At 38.8% G+C, this 27,829-nt stretch overlaps 2 protein-coding genes across 3 annotated transcripts in view; one reads left to right on the top strand and one right to left on the bottom strand.

The window, feature by feature from the left end:
* mapk8a (mitogen-activated protein kinase 8a) overlaps window positions 1-17,220 on the top strand; it is a 20,532-nt gene extending 3,312 nt beyond the window's left edge. The window contains exons 2-12 of one of the 2 annotated variants that reach the window (XM_088421062.1): window positions 3,280-3,446; window positions 3,554-3,683; window positions 4,039-4,097; window positions 4,185-4,323; window positions 5,200-5,365; window positions 9,568-9,639; window positions 11,210-11,392; window positions 11,508-11,632; window positions 11,712-11,775; window positions 12,950-13,027; window positions 15,472-17,220. In XM_088421062.1, the coding sequence (XP_088277188.1) occupies window positions 3,280-3,446; window positions 3,554-3,683; window positions 4,039-4,097; window positions 4,185-4,323; window positions 5,200-5,365; window positions 9,568-9,639; window positions 11,210-11,392; window positions 11,508-11,632; window positions 11,712-11,775; window positions 12,950-13,027; window positions 15,472-15,656 (1,368 nt within the window). In that variant the 3' untranslated portion in view covers window positions 15,657-17,220. Of the gene's footprint in view, window positions 1-3,279; window positions 3,447-3,553; window positions 3,684-4,038; window positions 4,098-4,184; window positions 4,324-5,199; window positions 5,366-8,169; window positions 8,242-9,567; window positions 9,640-11,209; window positions 11,393-11,507; window positions 11,633-11,711; window positions 11,776-12,949; window positions 13,028-15,471 lie in introns of both variants that reach the window. The other variant, XM_088421061.1, reaches the window with a different exon arrangement.
* Window positions 16,429-27,829, bottom strand: arhgap22a (Rho GTPase activating protein 22a). The gene is made up of 10 exons (XM_088421059.1): window positions 27,688-27,829; window positions 24,282-24,478; window positions 23,851-23,938; window positions 21,487-21,606; window positions 21,059-21,269; window positions 20,846-20,978; window positions 20,325-20,398; window positions 19,923-20,044; window positions 18,939-19,833; window positions 16,429-18,861 (listed from the first exon to the last, which is right to left on the bottom strand). The coding sequence occupies exons 1-10, from the start codon at window positions 27,734-27,736 to the stop codon at window positions 18,651-18,653; spliced, it is 2,100 nt and encodes a 699-aa protein (XP_088277185.1). The 5' UTR covers window positions 27,737-27,829; the 3' UTR covers window positions 16,429-18,650.

Here is a 27,829-nt window from a genome sequence, read left to right as displayed (position 1 = left end):
AAAATAACAAAATTGATAAATACTGCACAAGGGTTTAGTATACACTGTTCAATGTATACTTTATTCAATCTATGCTAAGTAGAACATACTATACATGTCTGTTCATCCGTACTGCAACTGGTTGGTAACTAGTTTGGTTTGTGGACCCCCCTCACACTGACTCAAAGTCCGCGGGGGTAGGCCCCATGTCACCTGCACTTTAATGAGGACAAACGCCGGAGAGAATCAATGAGTTTCAGAATGGTTGAAAAGTGTGATTTATAACCAAGTATATTGGATTTGACAATACTGGAATGGTGTTAATACTGTACTTTGTATGAAAAGAATACCAGGGTAAAAGGACTCCCAATAATGAACCACACCTATTTATTTGTTTTGGGATTTCTTTCAGCTTTCACACAATCAAAAACTTCAAATAAATACAGCAGCTTGTCCACTGCTCCTCCAGACAAGCGACCAAAGTCTTTGATTTTGACAAATCTGTTGCAATGCAGCATGCATTTCTAGTTATACTGTATTTGAAAAGGCAGTGACGTAAGTACTAGGGCTGGATAATGAATCAAATTAATTTGACTATGGCGTCATTTTTAAAATCAAAAATTAGAAAATTATATCATGAAATTGAGAGCAAATGGTAGTTTGCAAGGCACATTTACAATTATTGCTATCGACTTAATTTGGGTATTCTCGCAAGCTATGCACCAGTTATTAATAGCCGTTTTTTGGTGCAATTTATGAAGGTTAAGTTTATGTTATAATTTATTTTTAACTTGCTTCATAAATCAAATATTGGCTTCTTTAAATAAGTGAATGTTAGGTTTATTCAGTCAATTAAAATTGAAACTAAAATCGTAATCATCTAGATCTGTACCATATCAGCAGTGGGATGAATTTCTATTCCAATTATGTTTTTCTACAGAGCCCTTTACTTTTTATAATGTTTGTTTCAGTATTAAGAATAACATAATCATAGCAGGATCCAACCCACCTCCAATCCAACTTTATTTGTTAAGCACTTTAAAACAACCACAGCTGACCTTTAAAACAACAACAGCTGACCAAAGTGCTTTACAGAAAAATAAAAACATTGTAAAAACAGACACAACAGCTCAAAGACGTAAACACTAAATCTGATAAGACAAAATGAGTAAGGGTCAAAAATAGAACAAACAGTGAATGTGCAGGTGTACCTAGTAACGTGTCTGCTAAGTGTGTATGTTGAAATGCACCATTTGTCATTGTACAATTTGTCCTATAAGAAGGTCATCATTCCGATGATTACAGGCAGTTGCATATAGCAGGAAGTGCGTTTCAGGATGCAGCCCAGGCCCATGCATTAAATACATTGCAACACAAAGCCATTCATGAGGTCCAGACCACTTGGCTTCTGCACTGTTGCGTAAATTTAAATGCAGCTTATAGAGATAGATGGATAGATAGATAGATAGATAGATAGATAGATAGATAGATAGATAGATAGATAGATAGACAGACAGACACATACTGTAGATAAATAGCATTGTACATGCAATGCCAAGGCACTCATACCAGTAGAAGCATAGAGGTTATTAATGACTATTGCCACTGTCTCACTTACACTGACCTGACTTTCAGTCATTGTGATGGATTACCGTTATTCCAAACAACTATAATGACCTCACTAGTAGTAGTAGCACAGGCTCCTCTTCCCTGGTGGTGCTGCAATGCTGCGTAATTGTTGTCTTGTGTTACACAAGCATGTCTATTTTCATGTGATGAGCGAGGCGGATGCTGCAGACGTCTTCATGACGTTGGGTGAACAGACTGAGAGCTGAGTCATTTTTCTCTGGCAGTTATATCCCTCATATGGACTGCATGTCGGCGGGAGTGGATGAGCGGGAAGTAGGGTTTTTTTGTTTTTAAAGCTGCCTTTAAATTTTGAAATTTTAGCTTTGGAAAGTATTTAGGATTATGGATTTTGTAATTACAACTTGGATAACCTAAAGCTATTTGCCCTATCCTGTTAGATGGAGGAATAAAATAAAGAGTGAACATGTGCATATACATGTAGGTACAGCATAATATCAAAATGTAAACAATGCATTCTGTATAGTATTTTCCAAAGTATAAGCCATATCAGTATTAACTGTAAGATGCAGCAGCCAAAATTGAAAGAAAAAAACAAACAAACAATTTTTTTTGTCACAGATAAGCCACACTAGTCTATAAACCACAAGTCATAACATCAGATATTTATGCAAAAAGGTGGCATGGAAGTTAAAAAAATATAAATTAATTTGTTTTTTAATTGCCTGCCAACAGCAACATTCATCTTCAAACAATCTGAACATGTCTGCATGTTTAGTTCCAACATATTTATAGAAAATTGATGAATGTTTGCTTAACTGATAGATTATTTTAGTGGACATATAAACACATTGTGGATAATTTATGTGTATAATCATAAATATATACATAAATACAGTCGTATACCCTGTATACTGTATATCAAATTTACATATCACAAACTCTTATACAAGAGCTTATTCAACTTAGATGTTATGTTTTTTTTTTGTTTTTTTTTTAAATTTTATTGTTAACAATATACTTTAAAACTCGTTTTGAGCACAGTCATTGATTCGCATCTTTTCAGTTCTTTTTCATAGTTGTTCCATAAATTGACATGCATGTTTTGGTCCTATAGGTTAGGCTTACACTAAAATAAATAAAAATGAATCATAAATTAATGAGCAAGTGTTGCTAAAATGCAAATCACTTTGAATTGTATTTTTGTGTGTGTGTGTTTTCACCATGTCAGCTCTACAAACATTTGTGGGATTGTCATAAATAAATAAACCAAAAATCAAACATGTGTTTTGCAGTCCTATTCCAGTACTGTAAGAGATGAAAATGCATTCTATTACACTGTGATGTGGATTTTGAATTGGATTGACAGTGCAGCCTTTGTGTGCAGTGCTAACGTGATTCTTTCTGAACTCTGTGGCCAAGTCTGATACCCAAACTGTCATTCAGTTGAATTTTGCACTTACAAGTGGCACCGAGCTCAGTTGTGGGAGTGATGTTTGGTGTGATGTAGTTGACCCCGTGGCGCTTTGCCCTTCATCTGTCACTGCTGATGATATCGAGACTTCCATTTGAATGTTTTTGCTGACTAGCCGAGGCGTAAATGCTGCACTCGACCCATTTGTAATTCTGCAAGCTTTGCTTCAAATCCGCTTCTTTTGCCGCAAAGACTAATTTCTCTCGTTCGTTTCCCTTATTTGCCCTCTGTGCTCACAGAGGACATTTTTGGATGCACAGAGAGCAGCTATTCAAGATTTCGCAATGAATAAAAACAAGAAAGAGAAAGAGTTCTACAGTATTGACGTCGGAGACTCGACGTTCACGGTATTAAAGCGTTACCAGAACCTGAGACCCATCGGATCGGGAGCACAAGGAATTGTGTGGTGAGTCATTCTTTCCAATCTCAACTACTTTACTTTTGAACGAAAAACAAAAATACACAATGACAGACTATTGCAAGTGACTTGAATTGTGTGTCACTGATCAACAGCTCAGCTTATGATCAAGTCCTGGAGAGAAACGTAGCCATCAAGAAGCTGAGCCGACCCTTCCAAAATCAGACACACGCCAAGAGGGCGTTCAGAGAGCTTGTCCTCATGAAATGTGTCAATCACAAAAACGTATGTATGCAAATGTCCTGCTATAATGTGTTCTGCAGCCAGTTGAGTGATTACCACCACATAGCGCTACACAATCTACTTGAAACAATCAAGAAAACGAACTAACGAATGAAAGTACAAACACGTGTACCCAACCTGAATGTGTTGAATTATGTACTAGTACCTTCTGGTAGTTAGTAATGATGCAATCCATAAAAAAAAAATAAAATAAAAGTAACTGGACGATATAAATAAGCTACAAAGTCAGGAAAGTTGTCATAATTCCGTGCTGTATTGTCCTCTCCTTGAGACAAGTGAAAACAATATGTAATTTTTTGCCTTCGGTTTTCAAATTCATGTATTTTTTTACCCGCAGATTATCGGCCTGTTAAATGTTTTCACACCCCAAAAATCTTTAGAAGAATTTCAGGATGTGTAAGTGGCTCATTTTGTTTTCTGTTTATTTTAAGCACATTTGTACGTTTGAGTTACAATTTATTGTCCCTCTTAATTGATTTTCAGCTACTTGGTTATGGAGCTGATGGATGCCAACCTGTGCCAGGTCATTCAGATGGAGCTAGACCATGAGAGGCTATCGTATCTGCTCTATCAGATGCTGTGTGGAATCAAACACCTCCATGCCGCTGGCATCATTCACAGGGTAAAATTTGGCCTACCAGAACCATGAATTTTCTTTTCATACTTAAAGGGAAACTGTGTAAGATTTGGACCGTTTTTCATTAAAAAGGATTAAATTAAATAAAAAATTGCAAATAAATGTGTTCTTAACGACCAACAGTATGTTTTAAATATAATCGTAGGTCTAGTTATCATGAAATTATACTACATGGGGGGTGACACTCCCCCGGAGGCTGTCATGTCTATTATGGCCACGGACAATGGTAATTGCACCACATCCTGCTGTCTGTAATGAAAAACAATCTAAATCTTACACATTGTCCCTTTAAGCCCTACTTAAGTGCTGTGTGCCACCCCGATGCATCCTATTATGAAATCAAGTGGAAGGGAGGGTTCATAAAATAATATTGCTTGCCAAAATTCGGTACAATAGAAGTGATTCACTGTGAGGGCCCAACTCAATATTTGACACAGCTGGCACACTTTTTGATGAATGTCATCTTGTAATTATAGCACTTGGATGATTCATAATTTTCCATGTTGTCTTTTTTTTCATATTCAAAGTCATTCAAAAGATATTCAGTTGATCTTGGTTTGTTACCAGAACCTGCTTCTTCAAAGCCATTTTCTGTAGTCCCCCACTTTTCACTGGTGGTGGTAGCCGGGCTAAAAAAAAAATTGCAACTGTTTATAATTGTTTATCATTTTGTTTTAAATTCTGAATAATATATCACTATCTTTGATCCCAAAACACTATTCAAATTAATCACATGCTCACATATTGTGTGCATTTTTTTTTTTCAAAAATCAAAGAAAGCGTTCCATTCAAATGTGGCAAAGACTCACTTTAGCTTCCACTAACAACCCAGGCTAAGCTTAGCTCCTCTTATATCTTTAGGATCTCAAGCCCAGCAACATTGTGGTCAAGTCAGATTGCACACTGAAGATTTTGGACTTTGGTCTGGCCCGAACAGCTGCCACTGGCCTCCTCATGACGCCTTACGTAGTGACTCGTTACTACAGAGCACCTGAAGTCATCTTGGGCATGGGCTACCAAGCCAATGGTATGTCTACTGAATCTGTCTGTTTTCCCAGCAGTTCAAGTGAAATGCATTACAGTATTTCTGAGACCACAGGTGTCAAACTCAAGGCCCAGGGGCCAGATCCGGTCCGCCATATAATTTTATGGGGCCCACGAAATGCTGATTTGACTTTAAGTATCTGGCTAAAATACCACACGTACAAGTTTTCTTTAACTCTTACAATTTTTTTTTGGGGGGGGGGGACAACCATTATTTTGTTTCCAATCTCTCTTCTGAACATTTTTTATTGGCCTCTGAATTAAAAGCTAGGTAAGTGTGATGAACACACTTAAAACACACTTTTTTTGACTTCACATTCATTCCGGCCCTCTGACCTAAAACTACTATGTGGCCGACAATTATAATGATGTTGACATGTTTGTCTTAGACCCCATTTATGAAAAGGTAATTTTTAAGAGTCCAGACAATCAATCAATTTAATACTTAAGTATTAAATCGATACTTAAGTACATTAAGGATATTATTCCCAGATACTTAAGTCCTAAATCGATACTTAAGTATCTGGGATTGAATGTCTGGACTCTTAAAAATTACCTTCTAAGACAAACATGTCAACCTCATTATAATTGTCGGCCACATTGTAGGCCACATAGTAGTTTTAGGTCAGAGGGCCGGAATGAATGTGAAGTAAAAAAAAGTGTGTTTTAAGTGTGTTAATCACACTTACCTAGCTTTGAATTCAAAGAATTCAAGAATTCACAGCTAGGTAAGTGTGACCTAGCCCTCTGACCTAAAACTACTATGTGGCCTACAATGTGGCCGACAATTATAATGAGGTTGACATGTTTGTCTTAGATCCCATTTATGAAAAGGTCATTTTTAAGAGTCCAGACATTCAATCCCAGATACAGTCAGCCCCCTGCTTACGAGCATCCTGATTTGCGAACATTCCGCCTTACGAGCGTGGATCAGGGAGAATTTTGTCCTCCGCTTACGAGCAAACCTCTCGTCTTGCGAGCATTCCGTCAAACCAGCCATTGAGTATGTAGAAATGTTCTCGCCTAACTGCGTCAAAATTTTCAGCAGTTGTGTTATCTACAATCATTAATAGATACTTATGGCGGTAACGTGAACGCTATTGGTCTTACAATCTCACACTGACTGTCTCACTCACGGTGTCTAAATATATTACCATTTAAGTGTAGTGTTTGTACAGCTAAAGGGAAAAACAGCTGACATGAAATTAAATGTGCCGATTGCAGGACAAAGAATTGTCATTGGTTTAAATGTGTGTTTTTTTTTTTAATTAATTGTCAATACATTCCAACCGTTTAAAAAAAAGTGCGAATAATTATCAGTCAGTCAAGGAGACGCCAATATGCTATTGGTCGATTAAGGTCACCCGGTCTCACTCACGGAGATGCTATTGGCCGGCGTCACACGTCAATCACAGAAATGCCGATATGCTATTGGCCGAACGCCTTTATCTAGCTTGATGGGACAGGATGGAAGGAAGTAGACAAAATGAGTGAAAAACGGAATGTTTTGAAGACTTTGCAAACTTTATCTGTTAGACATAGCTTCTAAAATTACTAGCAGCGGTAAAGGAAGAAATAAGAGGATGATGTTTTAGTATCTCCGTGATTTGCACCATGACTGAAAGAGTTACTGTAACACTGTAAGACCAATAGCCTATATGCGTTGCCGTATTAACTCAAGAGGTTAATCACTGCACCCTATTACGGGTGATGATACAGCGCCTTATAATGGTTGCTAGACAAGATTGCATGTCAGGTTAGTCGGCGATCTCCCGATATGCATTGGGACAGCGTCATTGTTGCAATTTTGTGAGTTGTAACCAAAGGTGAACTGACGCTCGAACAAGCCATAAGTGTGCTGCCTAGTAAATGCAACACACACAACCACCTCTCCGCTTCCACCGTGCTCAATTCACGTCGGGAAAAACAGTTGACATGAAATTAAGTGTGCCGATTGCAGGACAAAAAATCATCACAGATTTAAATGTGTTTTAATCAATAAGATGTCAATACATTCCAACCGTTTAAAAAAAAAGTGCAAATAATTATCAGTCAGTCAAGGAGACGCCAATATGCTATTGGTCGATTAAGGTCACCCGGTCTCACTCACGGAGATGCTATTGGCCGGTGTCACACGTCAATCACAGAAGTGCCGATATGCTATTGGCCGAACGCCTTTATCAAGCTTGATGGCACAGCTGGTTGGGATGGAAGGAAGTAGAGAAAACCCTGACTGAAAAAGTTACTTTGACACTGTAAGACCAATAGCATATCTGATTTACCGTATTGACTTAGAGCATTCATCTCTGCTCATCTCTGCTTATCTCAGCACAAGTCACGTCTTTCCAAAGGTAAATGTCATTTATCCTTTGTATTTGTTATTTAATGCAACTGTACAGTAGATTATGTCACTTAATATTAATTTATGTATACAGCGTGATGATTTTACCTAAGGCTTCTGCGCGCGTTGCACGCACTCACGAATTAACATGGGTTTGGATTGCCCGCTATACGAGCAATTCGAGATACGAGCGTAGCCGCTGAACGGATTAAGTTCGTAACCCGGGGGCCCACTGTACTTAAGTATTGATTTAGGACTGAAGTATCTGGGAATAATATCCTTAATGTACTTAAGTATCAGGGATTTAATGTCTGGATTTTTATAAAATGTGAAAATACACCCCTGGCATTGAATGAGTTACAATTTTGTCCTAAGATCACTAACAAGCATCTATCTAACCTGTTGTGGTGTGTTCTTCTTACCTCTTTACTTATGTTAACAACTAGTGGACATTTGGTCAGTGGGCTGCATACTGGCTGAAATGGTTCGCCATAAAATCCTTTTTCCGGGACGAGATTGTATCCTTATTGCTTCCAATCTCTTCACAATATTATTGTTGTTAGTGTTTGTCAAATGTTTAATTCATTTAGATTTTTTTTCTTTATCACTACTAGTATTACAAAAACTAAAACATAACCAAGACTAGTTATCTGAAATCAACACTTATTTTTTTAAATACTGCCGTATCAGTTTTTCCTCTTCCTTTAGTAGATAATTCAGCCTCAAGTAATGTATGCATCTATTTCTTACTTTTCCTTTGTTTTCAAGACTATTTTTTGTGGTACTGTAGTGTTTTTCTTTTGAATCCAGTGGTTCTCAAATGGAAGTGCAGTGCATGAAGGCACTTCAAAGCAGCATCCATGTAAATACCCTTTAAAAAGAATGATTAATTTATGTAAATATTTCTGGAAAATATGCAGTGAGTTCATAAAAAATAATTTTGTAGGAATTAGACTATTCAATTTACCGTATTTTCCGCACTATATAATTGAGGCGCAACCTCAATTAATATGACATATTTTAAAACTTTTTTCCATATATAAGGCGCACCGGATTATAAAGCGCACCCTCAATTAATGACATATTTTAAAACTATTTCAATCACAATATGGTAATACTCAAAGTAATAACAATAATAACTCAAATAATAACTCTCAATAGCATAATAACTCAATGTCAATATGACCAACCTTGTTCAACTGTAAACACACAAAAGAAACAGGTATATCTCAATCTCAATATTGATCCATATGTAATGCGCACCTGATTATAAGGTGCATCATCTGCTTTAAAAAAAATAAAATAAAGCTTTTAGGTGCACCTTATAGTGCGGAAAATACGGTAATTATCATAAAAATCCAATCTCCCCAGTATCAGAATGGTTTGACCCAAACTACCATATTTCACTAGCATCAACTGTCAATCGCTTGAAAACATGATTTCAAGTTAATTATTTATTTGTGAGACCAGATCTTTACTAAGATCCCAAAAGCAGAGAACACCATGTTGATGATTTTTATGTGCACAAAAGATCATACAAATACAGCGCCACAGTTGAGTAAATCAGACAAATTTGCACGGTGTTTTACGTCTTCTTTTTTTTTTCCCCAACCAAAAACGCTGAAAAAAAATATATTCATGGTGTACATCAGTAGAGAAAAAAACAATGTTGAGAATCACTGGTGAAGTCCATCCTGCATGTACTGCATGATTTTCATTATTGTACACCATGTCAATGTCATTTCATTTGTCTCATGTTGGCTTATTTTTATTTATTTTTTAAATTTCATGTCACTCCTTTGTTTGCATGTCCACCTCTGTATCATCTGAACGTCCACCCCCAGTGGATGTGTGGTCAGTGGGCTGCATAGTGGCCGAGATGATCAGGGGAAGTGTGTTGTTCCCCGGCACTGATCGTATCCTTCCCCCATCATTTTATGCTCCAATGCATCATGGCTTCATTCGGTGTGAAGAGATCTGACTCCATTCCCTCCGACTTGCCTCGACAACCTCTCCACCCCTTCACATTCACATCCACATTTTTGTGACAGTCACTGTGCTTGTTGAACTAGTTTGTTGTGTATTTTATAGCAGTATATTGCAGTTTGTGTCCATCATAGCGTGATGTAGCGTAAAACAGGGGTCCCCAACCGTTGTATCACCACGGACCGTTCAACTCTTGAAAGAGGGGGGTAAAATGTACAAAATATACACAAATTACATTGATTAAATCAATCATATGCTATTCATTTCAATACAAAATTCTTAACCTTTGCATATGCTAACATATACCAAAAGAAATACCTGGCACAAAGGAAAATGCTAACGACCTAAACGCGTACAAGGCAGCACTACGTATATAACATGCTGAAGATAATAACTAACATTGGCTAGCATGTTATCCACAGTCATTAGTGTTTGGATCAACAAACTAATTTGGGGCAAATGATCATAAATGACAACATTCTTACAAAGAAAGTCCAACTTGCAGACTTGTGGGCCAAATTTCACATAGATGTAGAATAATGTGTGTGTCAGTGAGGGTGACACCGCCATTCCTCACTACAAAGTGTAATGTTAACAGCGGCCGAAGGCGGCGCCAAAAAATAAAGATCAAGCTAAACAAAGCACAAAAGAATGCCCTGGATAAAATAAGTCACCTCCAAAACATCATTATTTTGGGTCCAGCCCATGTGGCCCGGTATCAGGTCCACGGTACTGGACCGTGGACCTTTAGGTTGGGGACCTCTTGTGTAAAACACAATAAAGAGACTTGTTATTGACAAATGCTGCAAAGTGCATAGGTGACTGGATGCATACGGCATTTTGGCTTTGTGCCATGCACCAATTATTCGCAATTTGTATCATCCACTTAATTCGACTAAACACCTCCCTCAAAGACATGGAAATACAGTTTTTTACTGTACTGTTCATGATTATCATTATTCTTGCACTATCAATTAAGTAGTTAAATACTGTTTTGGCAACATTGGCTAGTAGCCCAAATGAACACATTTTAAAGCCATTACTGATCAAAAAAGCAGCACCAAAGCACCAAAACCATTAATCTAAACAATCTCTCAGATTAATTAAAGTGAGGAGAGTTACTGTGCGTTGTAAACAAGCTCACTGTGCCTGATTAAAGATTGTTATGTAATGAGAAGATAGATGTATTTAACCCAGATTACTGTTCCTGCAGAGTTTGCAAGCACCAGACATGTTTATGTTCCAGGGAAAAGAAACACCCGATCTTCTTTTTTTTTTCTTTCCTTGTTAAAATTACTTATAGTTTTGTTTTCCACTTCAATTTTACCTGACATTGTAATACTGTATAACTGTAATACTGTTTACTAGATCTCCAAAATGGCCGTACCCATCCGCAGTTGAGAATACAAAAAGCCCCAGTCAATATTTGCTTAAAAAGGGTATGTGTGAGGGAGTGCAAAGAGTTTTTGTGCAGCCCTTCTTCCTTAATGTGCGCGTCAGACATTGACCAGTGGAACAAAGTCATCGAGCAACTAGGCACCCCATCTCAGGACTTTCTCATGAAACTGAACCAGTCAGTAAGGACGTACGTGGAAAACCGGCCACGCTATGCTGGATACACCTTTGAGAAACTCTTCCCGGATGTTCTTTTCCCAGCTGATTCTGATCACAACAAACTGAAAGGTAGTGTTTTTTCCTGCTATCGCTCATCAGCACCTCACCAACCATTTGTCGAAGCAAAATTCACACTTCAGATGATCAATAATGCAACAAAGTAACGATTTGTTTCTTCCCTCAGCGAGCCAGGCGAGAGACCTCCTATCCAAGATGCTAGTGATCGATGCATCCAAGCGCATATCTGTTGATGAAGCCCTACAGCACCCCTACATCAATGTTTGGTATGACCCAGCTGAAGTGGAGGCGGTAAGGAGTACTGCAAAACACATATTTTGTATTACTATTATTACATATTAGTCTCAATGAGCCATTCTATCATCCCTAGCCACCACCCAAGGTCCTTGACAAACAGCTGGATGAGAGGGAACACACTGTGGAAGAATGGAAAGGTGCGATAACATTTTCAAACACTTCAGTGTCAGCTTCTGGTAGAACAATTGGTGTCAAATGGGATTATTCGTTTCAACACGTCATTTCAGAAGTGTGCAAATCAATCAATAGTCAGTGGAGCATCAAACACAAAGCATCCAATCAATGTTTGTGGTTATTTCGAAACTTTTTTTATATGTATAAATGATATCATGTTAATGCATTAACACCATCATAAAACCTGTATTAACTGCATCTCAATGTTTTAACGATCATAGCTACTCTGCAAATACAAATGTGGTTACAAATGTAAGATATTGTAAAATTACTCCCCCTTCGACAATGCCTGACATACCGCACATAACGGATGAGCACAGTAGTATGTTGGCCAGTTTCCCTGGTCAGCCAACAATGAGCTAGTCATTAAGCATTGTGCTTTCAACCGCATGCTAACTTGTTAGCATGTGCTTGTGTAGCTACCCATCAGTTTTGTATTCCGAGGATTCTATAATGGTGCTCTGATGTACACCGTGGACTGGGAGCCAGTCAATTGCAGTGGACTTAGAGATCAACAACCGTTCACACACATTCTCACCGACCTTTGGACAATTTAGAGTCTTTTAGGAAACCTAAAATTGAGGTCTTGGAACTTTGGTGGAACGCCACATGAGATTTTGAAAGCAGAACCTCAGACCTGCAAGGCAGACGTAAACCACTTGTTCATAGTGCTGCCCTGTGTACTTTTTATTTAGTTGTATAGCTCATATTGAGCTAAGCAGTCAGACTCTTCCTATGACAGATTAAGTTACATTTTTGCTTGATAGTAGTCACCATACTTTCCCTATTTAATGTCGCTTGTTATATTCGAAATTGTGCCCATATAGTCCATTTCGCAGTGTATTATAGATGGAGTCGAAATACCTTCAAGGTTTTCAGTTTCTTCTGTGAGGGGGTAGTGAGGGCCAATAGTTTTCTACTGAGCGTGCAAGAGAAGCTCGTCCCTCAACCAGGTGATAATGACCCCACACTTATTTTTGAAGGGTCACTCCAACACACACACACCATCCAAATTAGAAACATGATGCTGTTTGGCGCCTGCAGAATGCAAAACACACTCGGGTGGATGGAAAAAGAGGCGGTGGTCCAGATGGTTTCAAGTACTAATCGGTTCTTCCTCCGCTTGGTCGTTTGTAGGACTGATCTATAAGGAAGTGAGCGACTGGGAGGAGTGGTCAAAAAATGGAGTGATCCGAGGGCAGCCGTCTCCTCTAGGTGAGTCATCTTTGTAACTTTAGGTCAAACGGCACTGTCATTACAGTGCTTTTCTTCTTTAATTGCGGTGTGTCTATTTGGAAAATAGTGAACCTTCGTCAGACTCTTTGCACTTTGTTATTCACAAAAAAATGAAGCATACTATAATTAAAACCCCTTTTAAACAGCCATTAAAACACTTGACAAGGATAATCTTCAGAGCCAGTTTGCAGATTTATTTCATTGTCATCAGTCATTTACACACTTGTGCAAGACTGTTTGTGCCATTACTGTCCGTTTCTGAAGTCAATGTGCCGCGAGGCAAAGTGCACAAAGAAATATTATTATTCTGTGTTTCAGTTTTCTGTAAGAGATTCTCATATTAGGTTTTCAGTTTCGGCCAAACATTTTCATTTTAGTGCATACCCTTATATTTGGTAGAGCCACAGTTATAATCCTTTAAAAGAAGGTGTGCCCAAGGCCCGTCCTCATGAGGCCGTATCCAGCCTGTCCATTCTGTAATAACATTCCAATTAACCTTGGTAAAATCGTGATTGAAACCTAAAACCTTAGATGCTCTTTTATGTTTTGATCTGAAAAAAAGTTTATTGCATCATAGATTTTGTGACTAGGCACTCAGATGTCTAATTAGAGTGAAAAGTAGCTGACCAAACACGGTTAAAAAGCAAAGTTTAAACTTGAGATTCAAATTCATTATAAAAGGTAAGAGGATCCCAAAGCTTTCATTTCTCCTTGTGAGCTCTTTAAGCCACTTGTGTGTGATCGACTCTGAGAACTTCCTGCGCAATGACCAAAAAAAAAAAAAAAAAAAAAATATATATATATATATATATATATATATATATATATATATATATATATATATATATATATATATATATTAGTACTGCTCTCAACTGACTGGCCAGGCAATCTGTCAATAACGTCAGGGTAAGGGCTGCACGATTATGGCTAAAATAATAATCACACTTATTTTGGTCAATATTGCGATCACAAGTATTAATCATGATGATTCATCATGTTTGGTCAAACATGTCAATTTATTGCACTTTTTTAAAACAAGCAGTATATACTGTATAAACAAGGTCCGTGGATCAACTGGTACAGGGTCGCTTGGGCTGCACCCGAAATAATGTTTTGGAGATGATTTAGTTAAATGGTACACGCACATCGAACGCGAACGAGGCGAAAAAGCAAAGCGTTTTTGTATTGTAGTCAATGGAGTTCGCTTGACTGGGCGCGAATGCACGTCAGGCGACGTGATGGACGCGAATGGCCCCGCGTGGTCACGAGAAGCGAAATTTTAGGCACTCCTACAAGACAATTGATTGGCGCCTGGCCTACTCAAGAGGGCAACTGCGGCTCATCGTGATCTGACTAACTAATGCCAAGACATGGAAACAAGAAGGCATAACACTACAGTTACTGTATAAGGTTTAATCATTTAAGATTGAAGTAAATATGTGTACTGCAGTAATATTTGTATCGCTACTTTTCACGTAAAAAAAAAAATTCAGGTATCCACATACAGATATACGGTGGTACCTCGGTACTCGACCATAATCCGTTCTGAGATGGTGGTCGAGCACCGATTTGTTCGAACACCGAAACCAATTTTCCCATAAGAAATAATGGAAAGTATGTGTGCACAAGTAAATGTGCACAAGCAGTACATGATAAAGATAAATAAAGCATTATAAACCATTTTGTATAATTTACTTACATTTTGGAGAGTGGTTGATGGCATACAGGAATGGATGTGGAGAGATCGGGGGGGGTTACTCCTTAGAAGGGGAATCCCCTTCCATGTTTACGCTAGGTAACTGCGACGCGAGGTTGGACACTCGTACACCACTTTCATATTTTGCTATAATTTCCTTCTTCAATTTAATAGTGGTCCTCACTGTTTTCTTCTTTGCATTCCCCTTATCACTGTCTTTCTTTGGAGCCATTATTAAGGGCTAGAGCAACACAAAAAAGTTTAAACTGCGTACGTCTTACTCCGCTGGCGGTCTGAATTGAACTGGCGCCTACCCGCTGGCCGAGAAGGGCCGAGGAGCGCGTTCGGGTCGGCTCGGCTAGTCGAGAACCGAAAATCTGTTCGAGGTCCGATGCATTTTCTACTTGAATTTTTTGGTCGAGTATAGAGGCGGTCGAGTACCGAGGTACCACTGTAGCAGGGGGGTTTCAGTCCCAATTAACCGTGAGAAACGAGGGATTACTGGACTGTACACTTTAAGCAACTGATTAACATAAAATGGTGCAGATGTAGGCAGATGTAGTCACAGGCCTATTGTATGTACTGTCTGCAAAAAGAAAAAAAAATGTAATTTACACAGTTCTGACCATCTTCTTTATGCATTTGACTGACTGTGATCCAGTCATCCCAGGAATTTGTGTACTTTGATGAAACCTACGCGCTGACGTTTTTTTTCGCAGCACAGGTGCAGCAGTGATTGACAGCCCCCCTCAACCTTCCTCTTCATCCTCCTCCTCTTCATCAGCCAACGATGTGTCATCGATGTCCACGGAGCCCACTGACCCAAGCAGCGAGCCCACGGTGACATCGGAAACAGACAACAGTCTGGATAGCCACACTTCCCTTGGTGCTCTGGCGTGTTGCAGATAACAAACACACACACACACACACATTTACTCAAGCGTAACCTTTCATCAGTGCACCTTATACAGTGTTTGAGATGGGAGGGTTTATAGGCCTCTGGAAGTTCTCATCTTAGTTTGTAGAGCTGCAATTTCAATGTACAGTTTGTTGTTATTGCCCGATACTACTGTAAATGATTGTGGTTTTAAATTGTATCATTATTATTGTATTTTTGCTGCAAAGAATCAAGAGTATGTTTTGATGTGAACATTATGTTTGTAATGAAAGGGCGGCGGTGGATTTTCAGCATTGACGTTTTTTAGCTCCAGCAACACAGTGGGGTGATACACTGCAAGCACCGCACTGTTATTTTTTAATCTATTCTTCAAATGCTGATGCAGCATTTTGTATTTCTATATTTTCGGGGGCAGGGAGGAGACATTTTGAATGAATCTGCTATTAAGTAAATGGCTTTTTTTCATGTGAAAATTAATGCAGACATGCTTTATTTCTCATATTCCTTCAAGGTTTGCCACAACTTTTCATGTAAATCTAATTTCTTAACTGTTTTTTTCTCCTTATAGTCATGTTTAGTTTTGCTGCAGCATACTGTAAACATCTCTACATATTCAACTGTAATTTCTCAGTTAAAATAACAGGGTGAATGTAAGTCCAATACAGGCCAACTCACTGTCTCCAAAATTAGTGCATAATTTTGAATTGAAGCTATTTCGGGACAACACTCGTACATGTCTGGTATTTAATATATATTATTTAAGTGCCCTTAATATGTTCACAGGTTTTTTTTTGTTCTTTTCTTAAGTGCTCTCCGTGGCAGTTGAGTTCTACCTCTCAGACACACACTTACACATTTTTTGACAGCACAGTATGCATAATACAGAAACAAACGAAGGAAGATTTACTTTTGTTCTGTATATATATTTATTTATTTATTCCAAGTGCAAATGCATTTGTTGTATGTAATGTACATGTAGCTCAAAAGTACTGTTTCTAATGCATTTTGTTTCATATATTTCATTGCATTGTTTTCTGTGCAATACAATTGGTAGATTAGTCAATGTCAATGGGATGTACATTATACTGTAGATGTACTCTATGTGTGGGAGTTAGCAAACAAATCAGTTTCGGGCCTCCACAGTCAATTTCTTTAGACGTAGGGTTTGCTGACTCAAGGTTCCCAGTGTGTCGCGTCTTTACAATGGAAATTTCTCGGGCACTCCAAGCAGTAACTCCACTTTCTCCCAGAATGCACTTGGGGATTGTTTTGCATGTCCTCACATTTTCCGGCCATTGACTGTTGTGGCTGCCTCCTTTTTTTGTGGTTTTCCTCTCCTTAACCTCCACAAGTATAAACTACTCTTCACACATTGGATTAAGTGCAGGAACAAGAAAGTCACTCAGCATTATTGAGATGGCAAGTCAGACTTCTGATGAGCTGTACTGGTGAGCACTGTTGACAAAATTAGACCTGAGATTTGTTTTTTAATAGACGATTTTATGGAACCATCACCATACAAAAAAAAAAAAAAAGCAAAACTGTCCACCTTCAACTCAGGCAAATAAAAGAGTTGAATTTGAACAATTGTCCTTGTTTATTTTCATAGCTTATTGGAATGGTTGCTTAGTTGAACATAATGGTATGCAATGTGAATGAGCGGCCAGTGAACAAGTTCTGTGGCACATTGGACTCACAGTCTGATGCTGTGGGCATCTGGCCAGTCTGTATGGAGGTTGTATGTTCTCCACCTGCTTGCGTCGGGTTTCTCTTGCCCCCTCCCAAATTACAAAAACATGCATTATAGATTCCTTGAAGACTCTAAATTGTCCATAGCAATGAGTATGAATGGGTGCTTGGTGAAATACGCCTTGGGATCGGCTAGTGAATAGTCCATCGTGCTCTACCTAAAGGCCAAAGCCAGCTGGGACAGGCTATAGCTAACCTTTTTAGGATAAATGGTATAGAAAATGAATGGATATGTGTGAATGGCCTAGAATGAATGTCATTGACAAAGCTTATTCTTATCCTCTTTCTGTATAGAGGTAGAAGCATGTTGAGCTTAAGTTTTGAGGCCATTTTTTTGACAATCCAGTCCTGGTGCTCTCCTAATTGGGGTATGGCCCTTTGAGCTGCAAACATTGCCTAATTCAGTGAATATTAAGTTCACATCTAAATGAGGTTGTGGTCTCTTATTTTGAAACAAAATACAATCCTTTGACTTGGGTGGAGGCCCTCGGTGCTCCGAATGGCGACAGCTCGCTTATTACATCAAACGTTATGTACAACAGACAATTGCTTTTGGAAATCATGGAGCACAGTCTGCCTGAACTCAAGCACTTTCAGACAGGCTTGAATGAATTTCCAAAGAAAAGAACTTACCGAAATAATTACGATGGGTGACAAAGGTATTTCAAACAAATGCGTGTTGGCAAAACAATTGATTCGTAAGGACATTTGGAAAGTTTGATGTTCAAATGGCCTTGCAGTATTGATGACAAGTTAGAGTAAATACGAATAACATTGACAAAACAAAAAAATAGCTCCATCCAGCAATGTTTGCAACTCAGAGGAATAGAGGCTAAAAACAAGGCAAAAAAAAAAGTAGTGTGGAAGTGATTTTGGCACACGTATTGTTGGTCAGTATCGTTAAGTTCTTTCACGACATACAGCTGTGCAAAAGCTAGACATAGCTCCAGTTTCACAGTTAGTAAAATGATGGATCCAGAAATACCCCACAACGTTTTTGTGAGATTCTGGATAAAAATGCAGATTTGGCACCAATATATTTGTCAACCACCTGCAATAATAGCAGCTGCCTATCATCCTCTATTAACCAGGAAGTTTCCCCTTAACTATGCAAAATGTTTGGCCGTGGAAAAGCTTTAGACTGTATAACATGGCATTCTACTTACAATACATATCAATCGATGAGGTTTGGGAAACTACCGTACGTTTGGTTTTCAAAACTTTGGTTCAGGCAAGATGATGATGAATTGGTCCAGTTAACTGGACTTCATTGTCAGGTCTTCTAAAGTTTTAAAGAAGTTTTCCATCTCCCTTTGCAGGAGAATGTTTCGGTTCTCTGCATCTTGGCGTGCGCGCTCCGAGTTCCTGAACCGGATTTCCAACATGTAGAAACGCTTCCTCTCCTGGTCGAGCTCCTCCTCAAGTTTGTTTACTTGGGTCTGGTGTTTACGGCAGTTCTCCTCCAACCTTAAACAGGAGATGTTAAATAGTTCGGTCATAATAGGTAGTCACAGATCAAAATCAGGAAAATAAGTTCATCTTACTTGCGAATGCTGCATTCAAAGCTCACTCTCTGTGTCTTCAGCTCTTGTTGTAACTCCTCTACTATGTTTGCTAGAACATCATCCTTAGCACTACTTTTCTCATCATCTAGAGTTGTTGTACGCAGCGGCTTATTTTCGTCTTCTGGCTCAACCAGCGAGATATCATAAGCGGTCCAGATGGAGGTTTGAGCTGGCAAGCTTAGCGTGGAGGGAGCGACATTATCATAGGCAGACAGTCTGTGCGACTGGTGAAGAGCTTTCTGAGAGGGCGGCGTCCAAGAGGTGTCCTTCTCAGGGTTTCTGGCTGTGGTCTCTTTAAGAGAGAGGGTGGAATCCTTCAGGGACGGAGCAGAGTCTTTTAGCTTTGCACCAGATGAAGTGGTGCGCCTGTGTGCTCGGAGGGATGACAGGCCATTCATCAACCAGTTACTAGCACCTGTTGCTGACACGTCCCCCGCTGATCCCCCAATGTTTCCCCTCGGCTCTACAGAACTGCCCTTAAAAGAGCACCTCCAAGCAGAGAGGACTTTGGGCTGCTTAGAGGGGCTATTGCTCACTTCTTTTATGTGATTTGGATGACTGAACCCATTCTCCTCTGCCTTTGTCTTCACTAGAACACCTTCACTTGTCTCTGGGGCAGTGATGGATGGTGTCAGCTTATTGTCCTTAGAAGGGGTGGAAGGTTGAGGTGATTCCTGAGGTGTTTCAGCACTTGTGTCAAATTCCAGTGGTGATTCAGCAGCCTCTTGTTTAAGCCATTCCACTTTGCCTTTGTGAGGGGAATCGTTTTGACGCAGTAAATAATTCTCCATCATCGTATCAGGGTTTTCCAGCTGGTACAGTCTGGCGTGCTCACTAATCAGTGCAGTCATTAGGTGTTGCACCTGAGAACTCACTGTTTTCAGTTAAAAATGAGTCATTATTAGAATGAAAGATGCACTGACACGTATAGTTGGATTTTACTGTTCCAGCACTATCACCTACCTTCCATCATGCTAACCGGATCCTCCACTCTGGGCCGAAGCACGTTTGGTCCGAATACAGTGGCGAGGTTCTGGACGCTCATCTTATTGACATCAGAATGCGACTGGACTTCATATAGAAAACTGAGCGCACAGGAACCAGAAACGTAGGGGTCATTTTAAAATTGGACATTGAATGTGTAGCTGAACTTCTGAAAAATGACGGAAAGCTGAGTCACGAGGCTGACAGGCGAGTGGGCTCAGCTTGCAGGGGAGGTGTGGTGTACCATACAGTTCATTCACAATCGATGGGATGCCATTTCCACTGACGTTGTGTGCGTGGGCGTGATTAATGACGAGTAACTCATATCAAATGGCAAATTACGAATGACAGCGGTGCACACAGTGTCATCATCTGACTCACCTACAGATGTATTCAAGAAGGTTGTAGTTGACCTTTGGAAGCGATTTCACTTGCTTGCCAAGCTCTGTGATACCCTGGGGAGAAGAAACTTTATTAATATGTACAGTTTTATCTTGACCTTTAGTTGTGCAGTTATGATCCTTCGATTGGTCGGCTTGGCTCAAAATTCAAGCTTAGGCTACGCTAACATTCAAAAAGCAAGAACAAAAAACTGTGTCTATAACATGCTAAGTGGGACAAATGGTCAGACCCACAAATAAATTCCACAAAGATAGGCCAGAGCTCACATGGGAAGCCCTAGGCTAAATATCGCGTGAAATGAAAGAGAGCCGTTTTCAACACTTTATCTGAAATTCACCATAGTGTGACCTTTGACATTTCGGCTGGACGCCAGTCATATATGCTAATTGCTTGTCCACCGTCCCACTAAAATTCATTTCAATGGGAACCTCATAAATCACGATACCATTGTACTGTGTATGCATGATCAAAGTAGGCCTTTAGATTTTGTTTTGTATTACCATTTCTCTGTCTTTGTTGAGTAGCCGTGCACAAGACAGAAATTGTGCATACTTGATGAAAGGGATGACAGGCTCTGGCAGCTCCCGTAAATATAGCTTCAAGAGTGATGCCACTGTGTGGACATCGGTGGTACTGAAAGGCACAGTGATGGGTAAGTCACACAGGTTAACGGCATATACAGTCCGGTAATATGTCCAGTCCAGTTGATTCACCTGTCAAACAAGAGACTCTCACCACGGTCAAACGCACACTGCATTTCTCGAACACGATTGGTCTGCCCAGGGGCCCTGAAAAGCCCTTCCTCTTGAAGCCCGTGGTCACGTATGAAACACACACACCGCTCAATCAGCGCCGGCACCCTTCGCTGGGGACCACATTTTTCTTCATTAAGAATAGTCTCCTCTAAGTGCTGACCGAAGATACCTATTGCAGCATGACACAGGACATCTTGAGACAACACATTTTCTTTGCATATTGAGGCACAAATAGAAAGTGGATCATCTGTTTTACAAAACGCCAATATCAGTCATGTATTCTAATGATCTGTAAATTGATGGCTGCGTGGGGACTTAAATTTCTGCTGAGTCATGAAATATTCATGACAATTTTTGTAAACCATGAGAATATTTGTAAACCTCACCTCCTCCAAGTGGGGCCCATATAGCTCTGTGTATGGCTCTGACCCATTCCTCTAAGTCACTTTCAGAGTTTGCCATGAGCAGGAACGATTCATGGTTTTGATCACGCTCTGCATTGCCCCCTGAAAATATAAAACATATAATAGAAATTTGAAATATAGCAATGATACAATGATTAGCTCCAGCATCCCTGTAGTAGTAAAACAGTGCAAAACTGAATCAGTGCAACATCCCATCATGACTCATTCCGCTGAGTCACAGTGGGACAATGGCTGGTCTGACATTTAAGTTGACATTTAGATTAGTCTGTCTGTCCACTCACCTGCCCGCTCATCCATCCATCCATTCATTTGGCTTACCTTTACAAGGTTACAACTCCTAGGTGTATAACAGCAGGAGAAGCAAAGGCAAAATAAAAAGGGGCAATATTCAAACAGCAGTCAACCTGTCTACCAATTCTATGAACTGAGCCACAGCTGCCCTGAAATAACAGCATGTTGCAGTGGCCCAACATTTGTATGAGTTGCTGATGTCCGGTGACCATCTGGATTTACTAGTGTCACCAGCTACTTGATGGGGCAACAACATCACGTTGGTCTTACTGGGTGGGTGTGACTCAACTGGTAAAGCAGGTTACTCAGTGACTGAAGGATTGGATGTTTGCTTATCGTTTTTGCTGTTTTGTTCTGAGTGGTGACACCAGCATGAAAGGATAATGAAACCATGCTGGTCTATGCATTTTTTTTTCAACCTTTCATGACTGATTCTTTTATTTTTGGAAACAAACAAACAAAAAACAAACAAACAAACAAATAAATAAACGAATGAATAAACTCATGGCATATATTACTTGTTTATAAGTCTAGAACACTTGGAAAATTTGTTAAGAAAATGCCCACTTCCATAGATTAGGTTACAGGCCCTGGGATTGTTTTGTCCCATTGGTATTTTATAACAACAACAACAACAACAACAACAACAATAATAATTATTATAATAATAATAATGATATAAACGTGCCAGAAAAGTGAAAATGATCACCAAACACTTACAATACACAATAATGCCTGTGTAATCGTTAGTAACACACATATAAAGCACATATTATCAATATTTTTCTGCAGTGCTAGATGGTTAATTCAGGCGAAGTTGTAAAACGCAAGCTACCTTGTTGACAGTTGGCCCAGGACTGGCTTTTTGTGTATTCCACTAAACACCACTAGAATGTGTGGATGGGTTTGTTCATGGGAGGCCATTTTATGTTATTGCTACCATTCCAATAACCACTGCCATATTTTGAAAATTTGTAAGAAGCATTGTCCCAATGGGAGTAAAAAGGTTCACACGGTAAGGGCTGCCTCCCAACGTTTGACATTGTGCACACTGCATCATACTGCCAAGGAGACTGTAACCATGTTTATACACAGGCATAAAAAGTACCTTCCACAAATTTCTGGAGAAAAAAAAATGTTTACAGTATTCTGGATATAAGAAATATAACACAAACAAAAACAATAGAAAGGGGATGGAAAAAAAATATACATCACCTCTAAAGCTCTGTAAATAAAATATTCTCACTTATCCATATATGGCGTCCATGGTATAACACTTGAACAGACTATATGCATATGATGGCTTACACAATGTATTACTGCTGACATGTTTTAACGTGAACTGCCAACAAAGTAATAACTAATAAATCAGATGAGCAAGACCTTAGACTTTATTTGGGAGAATGTGATAAATATGGTTGATTGTACACACTCTAGTCTGCTTGTACATAACTATAAGCAAAGATGCACTGAAATACCTGAGACATACTAAGACATTGACAGTTGGATGAAATCAATGAGAAATCACGTCGTCGTTAACATTTGCAAGCTTGTTTAGGGATTTGCCCACGTTATTTTGAGTGTCAATATTTGAAATTTTAAGAGATTAGCCAAACAAAAAAATTGTAGAAAAAACTGCAACAAAACTTTTAACTTTTAACCTTTGGCTCCACTAAAGAAACTATTCAAGGCATTTTGACTTATGTCAAATATTATGTGTCTACTGTATATATATATATATATATATATATATATATATATATATATATATATATATACAGTAGACACATAATATTTGACATAATTCAATTCAAAATTGAATCATATGTCTATCGCAATACATATTGATATTACATTATCATAATCACGTTGTTGAACTATTCTGTAATTGTGATAAGATCATATAAAATTTATATATAACAATTGTATATTACAATTGTAATTGCCATTCTTTGAAATGAAGTACTAGAAAAACATTTAGATGTAAAGTCACCTTCATTCCCACTTTCTTGTAGGCTTATTCCGACAACACACCTGGAATGATTTCAAATAAATGACGGCCTGGCTCATCCTGATGGCTGGGCAGCTCATTGACCTTGGTGCCCTTGAGTGGAATGCAACCCTGTTTCAAAAAAGTGATAGTGAATGTACTGGTATGACAAATGCAAGATTGGTCAATATTATGCTAGTGATATTCAAGGGTCAATCGAGATTTTTGCGCTGCAAATGTAGACACCCCTGGGAACAAATAATTTGAAAAATGTTGTCAACACATCACCACTTCCTGAGTCTCTACTACCACCTGAACTATACAGATGAATACATGTATTTGGGGAATGTGCTATTATATATATATATATATATATATATATATATATATATATATATATATATATATATATATATATATATATACGTATATATAAAACAAATTTAAAGGCACTAAATAAACGCTATCATATTACCTGTTCCTTGGTCTCATTCTGGTCTTTGTAGAAAAATAAAGCTTCAGGCTTGAGGACAAACCATCGTATTTGCCAGTTCTTCATGATAACGCGTTGTCTCTTCAGCCAGCCTGCCTTCAGTATTTTCTCCTGATCAAGAGGGGAGCCAGGCCTGGAAACCCGAGATGAATCTCCAAAGACCATGCTCTTAGAACGTGCTGTTTTGGGGTAAGAAAATACAAGAAATTTGAACTAATCGACAAGTTCATAATCCCTAATGAGAAACATAATCAGATATTTTTTCAAGTTAAATTTGTATGCATATGACGCAAATACTGGATAGTAAGTTCATATTAGACTTTTATTTAATCTAATATGTAAAACAGCATAACCTGGATATTTGCGGTAATTGCAATAATGCAGCCATTTAGACGTGCGTCAATAATGTGATATCATCTTTAGTAGTCATCACACAAAAATGATGACATTGAGGAGTGATTGTCTCATTTCACCCAAACATTTCCTACATCATCCGTCCTCTTTTCTCTGTCAAGCTCCTCAATTGGATTTCTGGTGAGAGGCGCACGTAGCATGTGAGTAAAGTAGAAAGAGTACTGGGAAGTGGCAATTAGGAAATGAGATAATCCAAATGTCTCAGTCTGTCATGCAGAAGGCTGAGTTTCAGTTCCTTAACAGGGAAACCGTTCTATGTGACTTAGCTTTCTGAGTAGGCAAACGGCCTTGAGACCCCAACAGCTGTTACGCGAAAAGCAGTCTACATGTTTTAATGTTCTTCTCTGCTATACAGTACAGTTAGTCGCCAGCTATTACATGTTGAACACGGGCCTATCAACTCTGAAGTCAACATTATAACTACCGTAGTAGAGTATGGAGTGGAGTGGTATTTCGTAATGTGAATCTTTCGCACAAGTAAATAGCCTATTTCGTACCAAGCCCCCTGTCAGAGAAATCTCTAAAAGAAGACTAGAACAAGCCTAGCTGCTAAACGGCAAAAAGAGTAACTCAGACTAGCCAAGATTGACTTTTCTCTGCCATGGCACAAGGAAAAAAGCTTGGTGAATGAACTCATGCATTGCCGTTGCACTAATTCGTCGCTCGAGCATCCCTGACTGCTTTTTATTCATTCAGCAAAGCATTGCACATTACAAGACATAACAAAAAAGAGCCAGTCGGGCGCCACCAACAGCTCACACTTTCCTGCGTCAACAGCTTTATCTATGGCAGTGTTTCTCAACTATATTTTGCCAGGCCCCCCCCTAGAAAAGAGAAAACATTTTGCGCCCTCCCCAGTCGATGCACTGACTATAAATAAGATTATTATGATGAAAATTGTTTCAGTATACCTACACATGTATTCTTTTTAACAGTAACAACAGAAAAGCGCAATATAAATAAACTTTCAACAACTGTTAATTATTTTTATCACATTTATACGGGTTACAGCTTAATCTGAAATGGAAAAAAAAGAAGCAAGTGCACCAAAGTGCCTGAAACTAAAAGAAAATAATGAAAATTATTACTTTATTGCAATTACATTCCACATGACATAAACAAAGCCATTTTCCTGGGAGCATCCACGTGGCATCACCTCGCGCCCCCCCAGGGGGGCCCGATCCACTATTTGAGAAGCACTGATCTAAGGACTGGGGCGAGATGAGCTAGGACTCCGTACATGGATACAATGCACACTATTCTAGACAAGAAATAAGCACATAATGATAACAACCTAATATATGATTCCCTTCACATCCCCCCAAAATACTCCTAATCCCTTTAAATGAACATTTTTAAATGATACAGAAAACCATCAAAAACAGTAACAAATAAAAAAAATGAATTACATTATTGCATAATAATACAATATATCATGTAAAGAATAATAAAGAAAGGCTCTTAAACGCTTTAAATTAATCATATTCCGCAGTTTGCTTGTTTGCCTTGAGATGGTTCTGGTGTGTTCGTGATGAGTGCAGAGAGAGACCTTTTTAGGACGTTAAATTTGTGAGTTTTTATTTTACATTTCCAGTGATCCAGAAATCATTTACAAGTCCACAGGAGCAATGATATTCATTTATTATTTTTATTATTTTGAGCATGTAAGTTTCCTTAAGTTTAGTTTCAGGTCTTGCGAAGTGCTTCCTGTGTGATGTCATTGTTAACGATGTGCTAACAATGCAAACTAAAGATGCGACAGCCCAAAGTGGTATGATACATATGTGTTTTTATATGAATGTGTACAATGGTAACAATAACTTATGTCAAATTTATTTTAGTTTGTTAGTTGTATGGTTTAAATGTTTGGTGGGAAGTGTGGATGAAATGAGTAAACATGACAAGTAGAAGACCACAGTAAACATCAATGCAAAAAACTATTGTCTCATTGGCGGGTAAACCAGCATATTAATAAATTATAAAAATGCATCACAAATCGTAACAAATAAGGTAAACATGAAGGGTTGTGATAACGAATTACATGTTGGTGCGAGCGCTGGTGTCTCGTGTCTAATATTATATGCCAACAATGTCACCTTTCATATCTTGAATTTTCTCTCATTACTAGAGACAATATTTCTCCACCAAGGCTCATCGTAAGATGAATTTTAGGTAAGAAGAGGCGTTTGTATGAAGGGGTACCACTGTATACCCTCAGCTTGGACATTGGATAATGAAATCATCACAGTGCAACTTCCTGTGAGTTAGCTATTACTCTGTGCAGAAGAAGCAATGACCATTTTAGAGCAGACCCCTTCATTTGTGAGGCCATTATGCTCTGCTATGCTCAGAGAACCGCATACCATTTGATTTGTTAGTTTGTGAGTTATTTAGGTTGCTAAACAAGAAAGCAGTAAGGTTTGTTTTGCGATGAGACCAATTTGGTCAAACGGGACCCAGAGTCATTGTACTTGAGAGAGATGCAAGTGTTGCAACACCCACGCATCTACCAATGAAAGATTTCAATCCACATAATCCATTTGTAGTAGCTTCAAAAAAACAATGGCCCACCCAAAGACATATTTTCCCAAAAGGAAGACTTTTATAGAATTTTTCACTTAAATAAGGTGGTATCCTGAGATGATGACATCACCTTTCACCATGTCAACTGTGAATTTGTCACAAAGTGAAGAAAATGTGTGAATTCATCTATGAAAATATTACTAAAAGTATACCGTTGAGAATATGTTAGCGATATTATGAGAGGCTCGGCGGATGTCATGCATACAATGTTTCACTTTGGAGATTTTGGGGCTAGAGAGGCAATTGTTTTGGGGTGAGAGACACACCTCATTTTGAGTTTTCCATGAAATGCTCTCATTGTACAGTGTGCCTGCACTTATGCAAATATCAATTTCCCTAATTCATTGGGAATCCAATATGAATTTATTGATGAAAAACCAAGACATCTTACCTCGGCGAGGCTGTTTTATCTTGGGGCTCAGCATGGTTGTGGGTGGCATCCCTGTGTTTCATGCAGTCATGCAGATGCCTCGCCCTTTTCCATCCTCTTCCAGCATCTCTCACCCAGGCGTTCTCTCTAGCACTTGGACAGT

Source organism: Hippichthys cyanospilos, chromosome 8 (genome assembly GCF_059441005.1).
Source record: "Hippichthys cyanospilos isolate Australia breed blue-spotted pipefish chromosome 8, RoL_Hcya_1.0, whole genome shotgun sequence".
In the NCBI taxonomy this organism is placed as follows: Eukaryota; Metazoa; Chordata; class Actinopteri; order Syngnathiformes; family Syngnathidae; genus Hippichthys; species Hippichthys cyanospilos.
The sequence above is the reverse complement of the archived record's forward strand: the minus strand, read 5'-3'. Positions and strand labels throughout refer to the sequence as shown.

Bases quoted from the DNA above. Each gene is read 5' to 3' on its own strand.
- arhgap22a (XM_088421059.1), bottom strand. From the start codon at position 27,736: ATGCCACCCACAACCATGCTGAGCCCCAAGATAAAACAGCCTCGCCGA. The intron at 21,607-23,850 runs GTGTGTTGTCGG...TTATATTTTCAG, and splicing joins TTTATTTGAAATCATTCCAG to GGGGCAATGCAGAGCGTGAT. The intron at 19,834-19,922 runs GTAGGTGATAGT...AACTGAAAACAG, and splicing joins TCCGGTTAGCATGATGGAAG to TGAGTTCTCAGGTGCAACAC.